General features: G+C 38.5%; 1 protein-coding gene across 2 annotated transcripts in view; it reads left to right on the forward strand.

Annotated features, from left to right (window-relative positions):
* Nucleotides 1-2,628: 2,628 nt before the first annotated feature.
* usp48 (ubiquitin specific peptidase 48) overlaps nt 2,629-17,151 on the forward strand; it is a 45,399-nt gene continuing 30,876 nt past the window's right edge. The window contains exons 1-8 of one of the 2 annotated variants that reach the window (XM_080846820.1): nt 2,629-2,654; nt 3,130-3,269; nt 3,542-3,662; nt 3,881-4,016; nt 6,414-6,541; nt 12,036-12,160; nt 12,514-12,622; nt 13,954-14,087. In XM_080846820.1, coding sequence (XP_080702946.1) covers nt 3,136-3,269; nt 3,542-3,662; nt 3,881-4,016; nt 6,414-6,541; nt 12,036-12,160; nt 12,514-12,622; nt 13,954-14,087 — 887 coding nt within the window. In that variant the 5' untranslated portion in view covers nt 2,629-2,654; nt 3,130-3,135. Of the gene's footprint in view, nt 2,655-2,674; nt 2,739-3,129; nt 3,270-3,541; nt 3,663-3,880; nt 4,017-6,413; nt 6,542-12,035; nt 12,161-12,513; nt 12,623-13,953; nt 14,088-17,151 lie in introns of those variants that run through there. The other variant, XM_080846819.1, reaches the window with a different exon arrangement.

The following is a 17,151-nucleotide window of genomic DNA, read 5'->3' on the forward strand; positions in this document are numbered from 1 at the left end:
AGAAAGAAGAGTGGAAGAAGGGAAGAAGAAAGGAAAGAAGAGTGAAGAAAGGAAATTAGAGTGGAAGAAGGAAAGAAGAGTGGAAGAAGGAAAGAAAAGTGGAAGAAGGGAAGAAGAGCCGAAGAAGATAAGAAGAAAAGAAAGAAGAGTGAAAGAAGGAAAGAAGAAAAGAAAAAGGTAAGAAGAGTGGAAGAAGGGAAGAAGAAAGGAAAGAAGAGTGGAAGAAGGAAAGAAGAAAGTAAAGAAGAGTAGAAAGAAGGAAAGAAGAGAGGAAGAAACAAAGTAGGGAAAGAAGAGTGAACAAGAGTGGCTCTGGATAAAGACAGTAAAGAGAGAGTGAAAATATTGAAAGAAGGAGAAAAAAGTGAAGCAGAGAGATGGAGTGTGAGAGAAAGTAGAGTGAGAGTGATAGAGAGAAAAAAAAGTAGAGTATGGAAGGTGTCTATTAATATTCCTAGTTATACAGTTGAATGGAGAGGTACAGAGAGAAGAGGACCCTTGGAGGCTTGCTGCAGGTGTCAGTGAAGCACAGGTGCAAGCCAGTTTAATTACCCTATTATGATGTCATAATGGCCCAATGTAAGTCAATGGGAAAATTTAGATTCGTTTTTCTTTAATAACTTAAAAAGTATAAAGTTTAGAAAAGTGAAAAATACATAGCATAAGTGTCCTTTACAAGACCTACGCGACAAAGTTTGAATGAAGTTTCTACGTTAAGCGGTTCGGGCTGAATTAATCGCAGAAAAAGGTAACAAGAATAAGAAGAAGAAGAAGAAGAAGCCTAGGAATAACAATACAGGGCATTTCATGCACTGTAACTAGAAAATGCATTTCCTGAAGGAAATACCAGTGCATGAAATGCAAAGGTTAAGAAAGGAAGAAGAAAAGAAAGAAGAGTGAAAGAAGGAAAGAAGAGAGGAAAGAAGAGTGGAAGAAGGAAAGACAAAAGGAAAGAAGAGTGAAGAAAGGAGAGAAGAGCGGAAGAAGGAAAGAAGAGTGAAAGAAGGAAAGAAGAAAAGAAAGAAGAGTGAAGAAAGGAAAGAAGAGTGGAAGAAGGAAAGAAGAAAAGAAAGAAGAGTGAAATAATGAAAGAAGAGTGAAGGAAGGAAAGAAGAGTGGAAGAAGGAAATAAGAAAAGAAAGAAGAGTGAAAGAAGGAAAGAACAAAGGAAAGAAGAGTGAAAGAAGAAAATAAGAAAGGAAAGAAGAGTGGAAGAAGGAAAGAAGAGTGAACAAGAGTGGCTCTGGATGAAGAGATAAAGAGAGAGTGAAAATATTGAAAAAAGGAGATAAAAATGGAGTGAAGAAGAGAGATTGAGTGTGAGAGAAAGTTGACTGAGAGAGAAAGATGGAGAGATGGAGAGAAAAAAAAGTAGAGAATGGATGGTGTCTTAATGTTCCTAGTTACAGTTAAATTGAGAGGGACAGAGAGAGTAGAGGTTCCTTTGATTTGGTGCAGCTGTAAGTGAAGCACAGGTGCAAGCCAGTTTAAAGACCCTATTGTGATGTGATAATGGCCCAATGTAAGTCAATGGGAGAAATTTATTTTTGTTTTTCTTTAATATCTTAAAAAGTATAAAGTTTAGAAAAGTGAAAAATACATAGCATAAGTGTCGTTTACAAGACCTACGCGTCAAAGTTTGAATGAAGTTTCTACGTTAAGCGGTTCGGGCTGAATTAATCGCAGAAAAAGGTAACAAGAATAAGAAGAAGAAGAAGAAGCCTAGGAATAACAATACAGGGCATTTCATGCACTGTAATAATAATAAGAAGAAGCCTAGGAATAACAATACAGGGCATTTCATGCACTGTAATAAGAAGAAGAAGAAGAAGAAGAAGAAGAAGCCTAGGAATAACAATACAGGGCTTTTCATGCACTGTAATAAGAAGAAGAAGAAGAAGAAGAAGAAGAAGCCTAGGAATAACAATACAGGGCATTTCATGCACTGTAATAAGAAGAAGAAGAAGAAGAAGAAGAAGCCTAGGAATAACAATACAGGGCATTTCATGCACTGTAATAATATTTACAGCACTGCAAAGTTGTTGACTATTTAGAAGATAATATGTATAGTGGGTGACTGGATATTTCAAAGTTCTAGCATCTCCACACTTCCTGATTCAAAAGAAAAGCATCCCTATGAAAAATGAACGGGTTTTCGCAAAATCAGGTGTGAGCGGAACAACGCCAGTAGAACATACGATTGGCCAGTGACTTACCGTTAGTCTGTCATTTGCTCACCTTTCTCTATGGTCAGTTCTCCCAAGGTTTAGCACACGAATTGCGTGATTACAACGGAAAATGTCAGTTTCTGTCAACTTTTATTGGAATTGTAGACATCCCATAAGCTCCGTACTCATACGTGCAATTGCACTGTTCACACTCAAGGAGTGACTTTGGGTTTGTACTTTACTACATTTTTCTAAATGACTGATATTTGCAGGTAGCCATGTACTGGTCTTGTTTTCAAAGTGAGTAACTTATTTAGGGCCTCTGACAGACAATTGCATACATTTTCCTATTGGCAATGCACTTAGAGGTACGTTTACCTATTTCTTATGCAAACACGTGAAACACCGAGATAAGTTTTGCGTCACGCGCAACTGCAGAAGTTTGAACTGGACCAAGGGAGGACAAATATTCATATCACAACTGACGTAAGGGCGCTAAATACGAACTGGAATGAAATGTCATCATAAGTGCATTACATATAATGGTAGTATCGGAAATGCAACGTTAAGGTGAATCGCAAAGTTCGATCTAACTGTGTAATTACATAGATCCTGTTTGAAGGCTTATTTGCAATTAAGCAATGGATGATGGAAAATAGATAGAAAATCTCTGGCTAACGTTATCGCTGTTTAAAGCTAACAATAAATTAGTGCTAAGCTAGCTAGCTATAAATGCTAACCCTGCAGCTACAAAGTTAGCATCCCAGCCAGTGAGATAACGTTACCAAATACCGCGTAAGTTTTGCAGACGCTACTTGTGAAGAGTGGATCTTCGCTTTTGCATGTCATGTATGATGGTCTGACCAGTATAACTTAGCTGACTAGCTAGCTATCGGTAGCGTGAAGGCCGCGTGTATCCGCGACCTCTCCCTATTAACAGTCTGGGGTTTCTTCCGCTAAGTGCAGGATGGCTCCTCGGTTACAGCTAGAGAAAGCTGCTTGGCGCTGGGTTGAGACGGTGAAACCAGAAGATATTGAAAACGAACATATCGAATTAGCTTATCGAATTGCTCTGTCTGCGTGCAAAAGAGGAACATGCAGGTAAATATGTTGGCAAATGCCTGCACGTACATCAGACACATTTGATATTTTGCATAGTGGAAGTTAACTTACATGTTACTGCTAGGCTAATGTAATTGCTTCTTCAGAGTTACGTTTAAAGTTATACCATGCGGTTGATCTTTGTTTTATGAATTTCATGACCCGTTTTGGTATAAAATAATAATGTAATTCAATGGAATATGATGTTTTAGTAACAGGGTTGTGAAACGCAAGTTGAGTAGACCGCACAACTGCCTTCTCATTTTGTGTAGGAGGAATTGTAAGGGGAACCCAAATTGCCTAATTGGAATTGGAGAACATCTCTGGTTGGGCGATATTGACGAAAACACTTTCCATAACATTGATGATCCCAGTTCAGAAAGAAGAGACAAGGTATTGCCTGTGTTTACAATCTTTTGAAAGCCTTCGAGCAATTTTTGTGATTATGGCCGCTTATAATGTATCTCAACATCCATTATCATGTGTTTCAACAGTTATCATTTATGTTACTGTGAAATATATCGTCGTTTGTTGAGAGTTGAAGTGTAGTTAAAAAAGTGTTTATTTGGACATTATGTTTTATAGTAATATGTAGTCTTGTCTCTTTTCAGAATACATTTGTGGGTTTAACAAACCTGGGCGCCACCTGCTACGTCAACACCTTCCTCCAGGTTTGGTTCCATAACCTGGAGCTCCGTCAGACCTTGTATCTCTGCCAGAACTCCTGGGTTGAGAACGCAGACTTAGGTAAGCCATGTTTACTGTCTTTTACCTTACAAATATAGAATACATCCATGTACCGGTTGATGTCACAAACCATGTCTGGGCTATATTGGTAGGGATGGCGTAAGGCCGAAACGTGTCTGTACTAAAATAAACTGGTCTTATTGTTAAAGAGAAAAGCCTGAGAGTGCGGTTTTTATTCTACTACTATATTGGTAGGAAAAAGTTCAGCAAAAACACCAGTCTTTCACCTGGATTTCAAACAGGTTACCGAAAGGCAAGATTGTATTGTCAAAATGATAGAGAACTACTTGCGAAAATAAATGTCTGATACGGCATGTCATTTTGCCATCTTCCTAGAAATACTCAAAGAAAGAATCTGTGTATTCAGCTGTGGCTGATGATTTTCCTGTTGTAAGAATTACATTGGGTGTTCGATCAAATAGTTTTATAAACTAGGGTATTTTTGAATACTGGAAGATAGGAACTTGATTTGCCATCAGGGTTAGCTTAAAAGGCATGCCAGGAAGGTTGTATAAACCACATATATATACAGCCGCGGAAAAAATTAAGAGACCACTTCAAAATTATCAGTTTTTCTGGTTTTACTATTTATTGGTATGTTTTAAAGTAAAATGTACATTTTTGTTTTATTCTATAACCTACTGGCAACATTCCTACCAAATTTCAAATAAAAATATTGTCATTTAGATAATTTATTTGCAGAAAAATGACAATGGGTCAAAATAGCAAAAAAGATGCAGTGTCTTCAGATCTCGAATAATGCAAAGAAAACAAGCTCATATTCATTTTTAAACTACACAATACTAATGCTTACACTTAGGAAGAGTTCAGAAATCAATATTTGGTGGAATAACCTTGATTTAAAATCACAACTTTCACTTGTCTTGGCATGCTCTCCACCAGTCTTTCACATTGCCGTTGGGTGACTTTATGCTACTCCTGGCGCAAGAATTCAAGCAGCTCGGCTTCTTTTCATGGCTTGTGACCATCCATCTTCCTCTTGATCACATTTCAGAGGTTTTTTATGGGATTCAGGTCTCGAAATTGGGCTGGCCATGACAGGGTCCTGATCTGGTGGTACTCCATCCACACCTTTACTGGCCTGGCTGTGTGGCATGGAGCATTGCCCTGCTGGAAAAAACACTTCTCAGAGTTGGGGAACATTGTCAGAGCAAAAGGAAGCAAGTTTTTCTTCCGGGACAACGTTGTACTTTGCCTGGCTGAGGTTTGTAAAAGACCATAAGGATTGAAAAAGCGGACTGGAGGTTCTTCTAAGTTCGTCTTCTCTGATGAGTCTGATTTCACAGTAGGTGCAAGACTCTCTGGCTTGTAGGCCTCTCCAGGTCTCCGTCTAACCATCAGACGACCATGTGTTGGGCAAAGCTGAAAATTGGACTCATCAGAGAAGACGAACTAGAAGACCCTCCAGTCCGCTTTTTTCAATCCTTATGGTCTTTTACAAACCTCAGCCAGGCAAAGTACAACGTTGTCCCGGAAGAAAAACTTGCTTCCTTTTGCTCTGACAATGTTCCCCAACTCTGAGAAATGTTTTTTCCAGCAGGGCAATGCTCCATGCCACACAGCCAGGCCAGTAAAGGTGTGGATGGAGTATCACCAGATCAGGACCCTGTCATGGCCAGCCCAATTTCGAGACCTGAATCCCATAAAAAACCTCTGAAATGTGATCAAGAGGAAGATGGATGGTCACAAGCCATGAAAAGAAGCCAAGCTGCTTGAATTCTTGCGCCAGGAGTAGCATAAAGTCACCCAACGGCAATGTGAAAGACTGGTGGAGAGCATGCCAAGACACATGAAAGTTGTGATTTTAAATCAAGGTTATTCCACCAAATATTGATTTCTGAACTCTTCCTAAGTGTAAGCATTAGTATTGTGTAGTTTAAAAATGAATATGAGCTTGTTTTCTTTGCATTATTCGAGATCTGAAGACACTGCATCTTTTTTGCTATTTTGACCAATTGTCATTTTTCTGCAAATAAATGATCTAAATGACAATATTTTTATTTGAAATTTAGTAGGAATGTTGCCAGTAGGTTATAGAATAAAACAAAAATGTACATTTTACTTTAACACATACCAATAAATAGTAAAACCAGAGAAACTGATAATTTTGAAGTGGTCTCTTAATTTTTTCCGCGGCTGTATATTTTTTTTAAAATGTTTATAATATAAGTTAATGTCATACATTTGAAAATGGGCAGTAAATTTAAAGAAAAGCCTATGTATTGGGCTTTTTGGGAGGTTACCGATCAGACAGTGGTCTGTGTGTGTGTGACAACCACTACATCTCTATGCTGTGTATATAAAGTCTGTTTTAATGGTAAGAATTGTGAATATTCGATGAGTTTCACAAATATTTACAATACCCACCCACTGCAGAAAAAGAGCCGCAGACAATATGCGAACATCTTCAGTACCTGTTTGCATTGCTGCAGAACAGCAGCAGAAGATCCATCGATCCATCTGGGCTTGTGAAAGCTTTAGGACTTAACACGGGACAACAGCAGGTACTGCTTCATCATATTTATGTCGAGCAGAAGCATGGTTGCTTTTCTTCTCTGTCCTCTTCTCTTCTCCTCTTAGTAGTTCTTCTATGTTTAATATACCAAATTCATTGTTTCTGTATCCTCTGGAACCAGTATCCAAATTCAGCCGTTTGTTTTACTCTGATATTTCAAAAATGAACTAGCTTTAAACTTTGCTTCCAAAGTCCAATGCATTATTTATGTTCAGGTCAAGGAAAATCCAAATAGTTGCAAGTAGTATGTTTTAAAAAAAAATTCAATGAAATTTTTTGCCGGTCAAAATGTCCTGTAGTAATGCTCATAGAAACATAAATGTATTCTTTAACAGCACATTTCTGGTTAACCAAAGCAAATAAACAAAATAATAGAACTAAATGTTATTGTATATTTTATTGATTAATGCTGCCGTCTTCTTTAGCTTGACAGTGTGGAGAGAAAATGTACCTTGTATTTTATCCAATCACAGTTCATTCTCCGTGAAGGTACAGTCTGAGCTCCATCCTCCAAAGCCTTTAACCTGTCGGCAGTGAGGGCTGGGTATTGTTTTTTTTTTTTTTTTTTTCAATGCCGGTGTTAAAATTAAACTTTTAAAAAGCACAAAAAGGAGGCAAACAAAATTAAGGAATGGCTTTTTATTTTAGACTTCATAAAAGTTCAATAGAAAAATACATTAACTGACTTAAACACTAGGGCTGTAACGATACACCTACCTCACGATTCGATTCATATCACGATTCTTGACCCACGGTTCGATACACCCCACGATATTATTATTATTATTTTTTATTTTTTTTTTCACATTAGAATAAGTATGAGCTATAAAAAAATGAAGAAACAATTTATAACCAAATATTGAGGTTTTTCTTACTCAAAGCAATGCTGTTGAAAAACATTCAACAAACTTCTGAAAAAGTAGGCTTGAACATAAAAATATGAGGGAAACAACACATAAATAACCAAATAACTTAAATAACTTAAACAGTGTATGGCCAAATGTGACAGACCCTAACTGCCACGTATTTCTATTTTATGAACAGGGCCCAGGCTAATCAAATGAATGAATATCGAGGAGGCAAGAGTTTAGCAAAATAAAACGTTTTATCTCTGTAGTTTAATAAATATCTGGTCACTGGTATTTAATGACATGACAAAAACAGTTCTCACACGCGCACACCCTCATACACTGCCATCATAGTTACCCACGATTACCCGCGATATACAGGCTACTGGCAACAGTAACACACCCACCAAAAAGAGCTATACGATCTGGAATAACCCAACTCATGCACACGAACCAGAGCAATCAAACGTGTTACAATGTTTCAGAACACTACACACATTAGTGAATAGCCGCCACACTACTACACCACGTATTATGGTATGCACTTCCACACAATGCGCACACTTGGTAACCACTACAAACTGAACGTTAGGGTTACACAGTAACCCCGTACATCACAAGATGGCCGTTAAGTAACGAAAGCACAGAGACACAGTCATACAAACAAAATACAGAAAGATCCAAAGAAAGTAACATAAAGTACTGGTAGCTCTCTCACAGCCTATTAACTCAAAACAATTTAAGTACGGGAAAACAGTGGTCAAAACACGACGCAGTGTACGTCTTTCTTCTGAGGGAGCGTTAGACCACCCGCAACCAAAACTCCGGAGAGGGAGAGACAGCTATGGAGCAATTAACGCACACACTTCTATTCTCCGTGCAGAGCAGTCCTCCAGCGACAAACAATCCGGCAACCACGCGCCAACAATTCAGATGGCCGATTCAAATGTCATCTGAGGTAGCCATTGCACAGCACATGTGTAGGCTTACTAGCGAACCAAACTTTTTGTATCACGTGACCGCTGAGGGCATGTCGCGGTTCTGCCTGCTCGCATCGCGATGCAGGTTCGTGGCCCAGAGTGTCGCGATTTCTCGGTTCGATCCAATATCGTTACAGCCCTATTAAACACATTACATATATATATATATATATGTGTAAATTATTTCTAAAAATGTAACACATTTACATAGCAATCCACATGATAAATTAAACCTAGCCCGACTACAATATTTTAACACAAAATAACAGTTAAAGTAGTAACATCCAAATACATTTTGTGTGGTAACAAACTTCAGCGTGAAATTAAATATTATCTTATTCGCTTTCTCTGGCTAATTCTGGCACCTCTCATGACTAATTACATGTCCTGCACAGGAGTAAACTCGATCAGATGTGTTGAGGCCGATGAGGCCTATACACACAGGTATGTGTTTGAAAGTGCAGACAATATGGGGAGGCTGTCCCGCTTCTCCCACCACCAGGCTACAGGCTCTTGTCCTGATGTGATTAAAAGGAGATGTCTGTACTTCTCAATCTTTGTTGACACGTTTAGAGATGGGGCAAGTTGTTGCCTGAAGAAGCTCTCAAACAGTTCCTTCAGGGTTGACTTCTTGGCATTCTTCTTGTGAGATGGAGGCTGTAAATTACACAAATGGTAGTGTTTAGATAAACATGCTTTAAAATTCATTCATTTTAGATATTCCACGATTATGAACTTGCATGTTTCTACTCTCATCCTCAGTGGCCTTAAGGCTCTGTTGGAAGCTGTAGACATAATTTTGCACATTATCACACTTCATCATAGAAGTTGTAACATGGCAACAGCACATCCAAGTCTACCTTTAAAGTGAGGGTCCATCAAAGTGGCCTCCTGGAGGAAGTTCAGAATGTCTTCCTCCTGTAATGACATGACAACCATTTAGGGTCCAACTGCGAACATTATTATTATTACCTTATTGCTTTTATAACACGGTTGCCAGCGACATTATAAATATTAAGTAAAATGAAATTATAAATAGTAATCTGCCTTTCAGCACAAAAAAGTTGTTGCCTCCAAACATTGTGTATTGCATTTTAGTAGCCTAGAGAAAATAGTCCCCCTTTGTGTGGGTGTTGCTATGCAACAGGCAAATGGCATTGGGAACTTCACGTCTGTTAGCCTAGCACAACAAGTTTGTTGATGATTAGCTAGGAGATCGACCTTGATCTCGCACCATTTTATTCATTCACATTGCTCATTTTATAAAGTTGCCATTAAAATAACAAAAACTGCAATGGGACACTTTCAACTTTGTTAGTATTTGTTTATATTGATTTGGATATCGCCACTAACTGGCGTGTGAGAGCTACGTTATGCTTATAAGCAGCGAGGCTAGCTAGCTACTATGTGTTTCAATGGATTTTTGGTCTAAGCGTTAGCAGCCACCTACAAATAATATTCGAGACTTTCAGTTAAGACTTACAATACTCTGCAACATTCGTGTAGCACAGAAACAACTAACCGAGTCAATGTAGACATATAAAAAGTTGTGTAGATAGCTTAATTCAGGGGTTCTCAAACTTCTGCAAGCTGGGCCCCCCCAAAACTGGTCAGGGGTAGTTGGGGCCCCACCCGCTGCCCGCTTCCACCGCCCCCGCCCTCAACTACACCACCATATATAGATAGATAGCATATTGTTATTGATAGGTCTGACATGTCAGGGTTAGGCTATCGTTATTGTTAGGCACATAAATACAATTATTATTACTATTTATTATTATTGTTATTATTATCAGTAGTAGAAGACCTATTAGAAGGCTATTAATATTTAGCAGCTATGCATGCTTTCTTTTTATAATAATCATCATTATTATCACCATCATTATATTTGTATTATTATCATTAATGATAATCGGCCAATAAGACTGGAAAAGGACTGGATGGCCGGCCTGATGTGCTCATATTCAAAAAGTCGCAAAACTGAGGGTACCCCGGTAAATAAAACACCAGCAATTGTTGCAGAATGACAAAGAGGGGAGGTGGTTAACAGATGCTTAAGTCTACTGTCACTCTTCAGCTAAATAAGCTGCTCTTGCATGTCTATTGACAGCTTGTCTGCTGAGCAGAGAAATCAATCCCGAACCCAGTCGAATAATCGGTACTCCTCTTTGAAATAGGACCCAAACTGATTTCTGATGTTCGGCGTGATACAGTGTCATTAGACATAGGTATTGTGCTGAGTTTAGCAACTGCACTCTGTCCTATCCACATAGCTCTCATCATATTTGCGAAGCTTTGGCTTCTTCGCAACTGGCGCATCGGTTGCCTGACTTTTACGAATCAGAAACTTGTCCATAGTTGTGTTTGTTTGCTGATACAGTGTGTGTGAAGTCTGTTAAGTTCTAATTTCAACGTTGTGGTCTTGCACACAAATAATGGATAAGGCTGTGCTAGGCAATGGTTCCTAACGAAACAAACTGTACCCAAAGAGGACAGGGACAGCACAAAATAGTATTCAATTGCTGGTGTTTTATTTGTTGCAACACGGTGGAAGATGAAAAAAATGTAAAGGTAGGAAGGTGGTAGTTAGAATAAGGCTAGCTGCAGTTGGAAGAAGTTAGCTTGCTAGAAGGCTAGCTCTCGGGGCTACAAGCTCCAAAAGACAGTGGAGCAAATTAAACTTAGAATAGGCTACAAATAGACCTACTGCAAGTGTAGTACGGTATTACTAAGGAAGGAGCGAGTCTTTCAAAAGACTGTTTATTAAGCAATGAATACCTGAATGATAAAGGAAACAAGAGAAATCGTACAAACTATGCAGAGTGTCATCTCAGTAAGTAAGGCTGAGCGCGCTTAATGTGCCTGCGGTTACTTTTATACTCGGAAATGTGGTAGAACTCGCGTGCAAATGATAAGACTCCATTTTGATTGGTGGATCAGGAACAAAACAGTATTTGATTTGTGTTTGTCAGTCCAGGCCCTTGCATTTCGCCACTGACGGAGCGTTCACTAACCAGTGACGGGTCGGCGGTCGTTTACATTTTTTTTTCTCCGACTGACATCGCGACCCCCCTGGAGAGTGTCCCCCAGTTTGAGAACCACTGGCTTAATTCACATGAAACATTTCCCACTAACAAGCTTCAAACACGTCGCCATCTTGGTTCAATTTTTTTTTTTGAGTGCGCACTGATATGGAATGCTCAGGTAGATGTAAACAGGTCGTACAGTTACTATATCGTTGAATATAGCACACCCCGTGACTCACAATCAGAATGGTGGATTCCATCTACCAGTGTTATAAATGAAAATATGATTACGTCTTTGGTAGTATTTATCCACTTTTTCGGAAATCTCTAGGGTGTTCACAAACTTTCTATCGCCACTGTACCATCAAAATGAATTTGAAAATGACAAAACTCATGATCGACAAAAACATGCCTAAAGCCGTAGAAACTGCAAACTGTTGCTTTAATGTGTTGACTTGTAAGTGCGCTGCATACAGTGTTGTGGTACTGTGAAGTGTATACAGTATTTAGTGTGTATGTTTTGACAAATGACAAAGCCACTTGAATAACATGATTCATGATTCACAGTATTTCCCGAATTTAGTCAAAACATTTTTTGTATCTCTCTGCCCTTCTTTTTTCACATATAGGATGCACAAGAATTCTCCAAGCTCTTCCTCTCCCTCCTGGAAGAATTCCTCTTAAAGCAGAAAAACCCAAACCTCCAGAATGTCATTCAGGAGCAGTTCTGTGGAATGATTTCCTACGTCACTGTGTAAGGCATACACTTTTCTTTAGAGGGTCCAGGATTAGTTTACTAGAGGCTGAATATGCAGTCATTTTGCCTGAAACAATGAATGAAACTGTTTGTGTCACATGTGAACTGTGTATTTTATTGAGAAGAATTGTTGATTGCACAGGTTTCCTTAACCAACAGCCGTGTGCCTCCTCTACAGTGTTCAACGTCTTAAATTTGAACGGCTGGTCAGATCTTGATGTGTTACCTGTTCTATTAAAAGGCAATATTTCACTTTGCCACTTTTTCGTTTCCAAAATGAACTTGTGTGCTCTTTCACAAATGTCTGAAGCTTTTTAGACTTTTTGAAGTTGTTCTCCCTTTTGGCACAGGTGTGACCAGTGTGGTCGGTCGTCTTCCCTACCCTCCCGATTCTACGAATTGGAGCTTAATATTCAAGGGCACAAAAATCTCATGGAGTGTCTCACAGAGTTCCTTAAGGTACATCTTTTCAACTGCCGTAATGGAAGTAGTTCTGGTATAATGTTTATGAGTTGAGTTTCTTTTAACGGTCACACGTCATATAGCCTTGGATGTATATACCAGCTAGCTAGATATTTTACTGACCTCTTTCTGACAATCATTCTTTTTAAAACTTGACGTCAAGAGGAGAACCGCAGTCTCCCGATAGGCAGTTGAACAGTACATAAAAAATATAGCTGCAAGCAGCGATGTGGTGGCCAAGCAGGTCAGATGAGTCAGAAGAAGCCTTCGATACACTCAGGAGAGGCTTTTGATATACTCAGCAGAGGCTGGATTTGAACCGATGAGGCTGCCAACGGCAGGACACCAATCACCAACTCACTTACCTAGTGAGCTATTGTCGGTGATGGAAACAACAGAGTTAAGTTACTGTGTCAAAATAGAAGCGTTTTTTCCTGTGGCAATGGTTGTCAAATTTGGACCAAGTTTAAACAGTTTAAACAGCTGTAATTCAGTCCTATTTTGACAAGTCTAGGTGATTGTGGTCTGAAGATAATCTGTGCCAAATTTGGTGAATATTTGATATTCACCAAAAACGTTATATTCGTTCATTAAAAAAGGCAGCCACATCAATTCGGCCACATCAATTTGATTGACTGTAACTAACAAACGGTTGCGAAAATCACTTTTGTGAGGCTTGGTCTGAAGATGATGTCTGGCAATTTTGAAGAATATTCGACAAGAATTGTAGGAGGACTAGCGAAAAAACGCTTTTCCTTAAAATTCAAATAGCGGACAATCTATATAACTGGGCATGATGTCATGGAGTGCGCTGAACTCGTCTTGATCCAGGGAATCCAACGACACCTCATTTTGGGAAATGCGGCATATGGCTCAAAAGTACCGTGTGTAAGCACATCTTCAACTTTGACCCATTGGTGGCGCTAGAGGGTTCGAATGGGAGACATGAGACTTAGTGAAATTGATGAGGGGACTGGTCCCAAAGAGTGTACCAAATTTCACAACTTTCAACAATGCGGTTCTAAGGGCTGCTATAGACTCCAATGGCAGAGGAAGATGTGTAATAATAATAAATAGAATAGCTTCGCTGCTTGGCCACCAATAAGTGCCAACATCAAATTAATTGCTTATATAGACTATTTCTTCTATTGGAAGTGTCATATAAGGCCGAAGCTGCCTGTTATGTCATACACTCTTGATAGATCTGGCTGTGATATGAACGTCAAATAATGTCAAGTAAAAAACTAAAATCCTTACCCTTTCTGTCTATTTGAGTATTTCAGAAATTGTCTAGGCCTTTGCCTCTGATGTCTTCTGGTCTTTCCTAGGAAGAGAAGCTTGATGGGGATAACCGCTACTACTGTGAGAGCTGCCAGACTAAACAGAATGCTACACGTCACATTAAATTACAGAGTCTGCCTCGAACCCTTAACCTGCAGCTTATGCGTTTTGTCTTTGACAGGTAAGCTTTTCTTCCAACTGTCCGCCCACTAAATGTCTGTTATATCTGTTAAGACTAGGGATACGGTGTCGTTTGGGTTTTTTTCCGATACCGGTGCTAAATGCTACCGGTGCCTTTTCCGATACCGGTGCCTTAACGGTGCCTGAACCGATACTTTTTTTTTTTAAAGAACATAACGATGATTGACTTCATTAAAGAAAGGCTTTTTATATTGCCAAGGCAATTATTTTCTTCAAATTAACAATATATTAACTGTTTAAAGTCTACTATTAATATAAATGCATACAAAACACTTGGCTTCAAACTACAGCTTCTTTTTAACTTCAAACTATGAAAATTATATTAACTGTAAACAACAGTTTATAGTATACTTAAATAAATATAAATTTAAAAAAAAACTTAAAACACACACACTCTGTACACACTACAGCTTCAAACTTCTTTTGCAAAAATATGAGCATATTTGCCTTTAAAGTCAAAAATGTATTATTTAGTTTGCATTTCATGAAATTTCACCATTTTCTGATTTGTTTCTACCTATCTTTTCTATCTTTTCTAGTTAATCTTGTGATTTGAATACACTGAGTACGACAAAATGTGCACTGCCCCTGTCATCTCCGTTTATTTTTCAGTTTGCGGTTGCTGATCTGCTGATGACTCTTGCCTTCTCTCTAGGGCTGGGATAAACGATTATTTTTTAAACGATTAATCTAGCGATTATTTTTTCGATGCATCGATTAATCTAACGAATCATTTTTTCAGTTCGATTCGATTATCGATTATCTCCCCATTAATTCACTAATAGCAATTTACTATACATGTTGATTTCTACATCTGGGGAAAAAAAACATGAATCCCTTGACATTGTAATATGTGTTTGTTTATTGCTCTTCAAAATTCCAAAAGAAAAAAGAAAATTGAAGAAAATCACCTAACCAGGTCATAAAATGTTTGAGAAAGTTGAGCCAACGGAGAACATTCAGTATTAAATAAGATATTTACTAATATTAATTATTATAAATAGATACATTCAATGAACCTACTCTAAATATTTGCTTTAATAACTATTACACTATTTTCATACCCATTCAATATCAGTGGCCTAATGCCCAATCACTCTCCCGTTCACGCTTAAATATAAAATTAATAAACAACTTAACTAATGCAATAACAATATAACAATATGGCAATACAATCCCGATGTATTTTACAGTTCTTTGTGTTCCGAATAGATGTATGAGTTCAGAGTTCAAAAGTCGATGGTCACAGTTCAGAATACGTACGATGACGTATTTGTCAATCCACAGAGTTCAATGCCGCTCCGGCAAGCGGCTGTGCTGGCGGTGTGTGTGAGCGATACGAATGTCTGTATAATGCCGTTCAGTTCGGGAAGGAGCGCCTTGTTATGTATGTGTGTGTAATGTCAGGATAATAACTCAATAAAACTGGAGCCCAGTACCTCGATGGTCCAGAGAGATGGGTCACACTGAGATGTCCGTGGATGGCAGGGCAAAGAGCGTCAATCAGAAGGTAGAGTAGACCCAGGGCTAGCTGCTAACCGTCTGTCCGTTACCAGGGAAACCAGCGACACACCGTTGAATCTCAACTAGCAGCGATAGCTAAACGTTGCTAGCAGCCACTGAAGCTGCCAGCTGATCTTGTAGAAAATAAACAATCGACCGTGGATCACTCAATCAACAAACTACGTCTACTGCCCGATATACCACGATACCCTAGGGCCTACGTTAAGTTGTCTCTGCTTATCTGAGTTATGTCGTTACACTTTTGTATTTACTCGTGTAACCTTACGTTGGCTCAACTTTCTTAAATAAAAATGTTATCAAACCGTTAATTAAACAGTTTTTTTTTTTTTTCAAATGATGCATCGTCGCGAAATATTTTGCATCGACGTATTTTTTGCGTCGACGTAATCGATGACGTCGACGCGTCGTCCCAGCCCTACTTCTCTCCCCTCTTTACACGCAATTGTTGTGCTGAACTTGCTGCACGTCGCGATGTTTGAATCTTTTTGTGCGAAATACAGCCACACTTTTGACCGTTTACCTTTCGGTATTTTCTCTATTAAAAGGTTGATGGCTAGTTCTGTTTGTGCTTGTTCTGTGAAATGCTGCCTGCTTTTCACTGTCAAAAGACTGTTGCTATGAAAACACCAATGAGTGTGAGCGACACAGGACAAAGTTTACATTGGGAGCTGGGGCAGTTGTAATAAAATCAGTCTCCCCAGGATTTCGCGGGCCTTTTTTGTGATAGTTGCGGCCTAAAATTACTGATTTCGCGGGGGCTTTTCTAAAAAGTTGCGGTGAAAATTGCAGTGTTTTTAGGTGTTTTTGCGATGAAATTGCGGGAGCAAGTGAAAGTTGCGATAAAAAGTTGCTTATTTCCCTCTTTGTAATTATAATTGAGTTATTTGTCGAAACATAAATAATTAATAAACAAACATTCTCTAAAGAACCAAACCCTTGAGAAATGGTCCTCTAAATAACCTTACCAACATGCCAAACAAAAGATTACCAGTACTTCAAAAATGTAGCATAATAGGCTGTTCTGCCCTCTGCTTATTTAGGTCAGAAAATGTTTATTGTTTGTATTGTTGTTATGGAAACGAACACAGGACTTTTACTTTGACATCTTTCAAATGTTCGTCTCTAAATTCGAAACTTAATTTGAAGGGACAAATCAAAACCATAACTAGTTTGCAGAATCAAACCACTTGGAATAACCCGTTTTTGGGAAAGACATTGGATGGGGCATTGGATTGGGAACCACTGCTCTATACTCACTTTCTTTGATAAATTGGAAATACCGCCTCATATTCTGTATTATTTAATGTATTAATGCATTGGTCTATTTGCATACCTTTTTAAGTCTTATATAATTGGCAGTGTTAATTTTGGCAGCTATTTTAGATTTAGTCTTAGTCTTAAAACGAAAATGCATTTAGTCATTTTTATCCTTCCTAGTTTTAGTCATCCAAAATTATATTTTAGTCTAGTTTTAGTCACATTTAAAACTCCATATCTCCATATCCCATTAACTCCTTTCT

The sequence above is a fragment of the Sprattus sprattus genome, assembly GCF_963457725.1.
Source record: "Sprattus sprattus genome assembly, chromosome: 10".
Classification (NCBI taxonomy): Eukaryota; Metazoa; Chordata; class Actinopteri; order Clupeiformes; family Clupeidae; genus Sprattus; species Sprattus sprattus.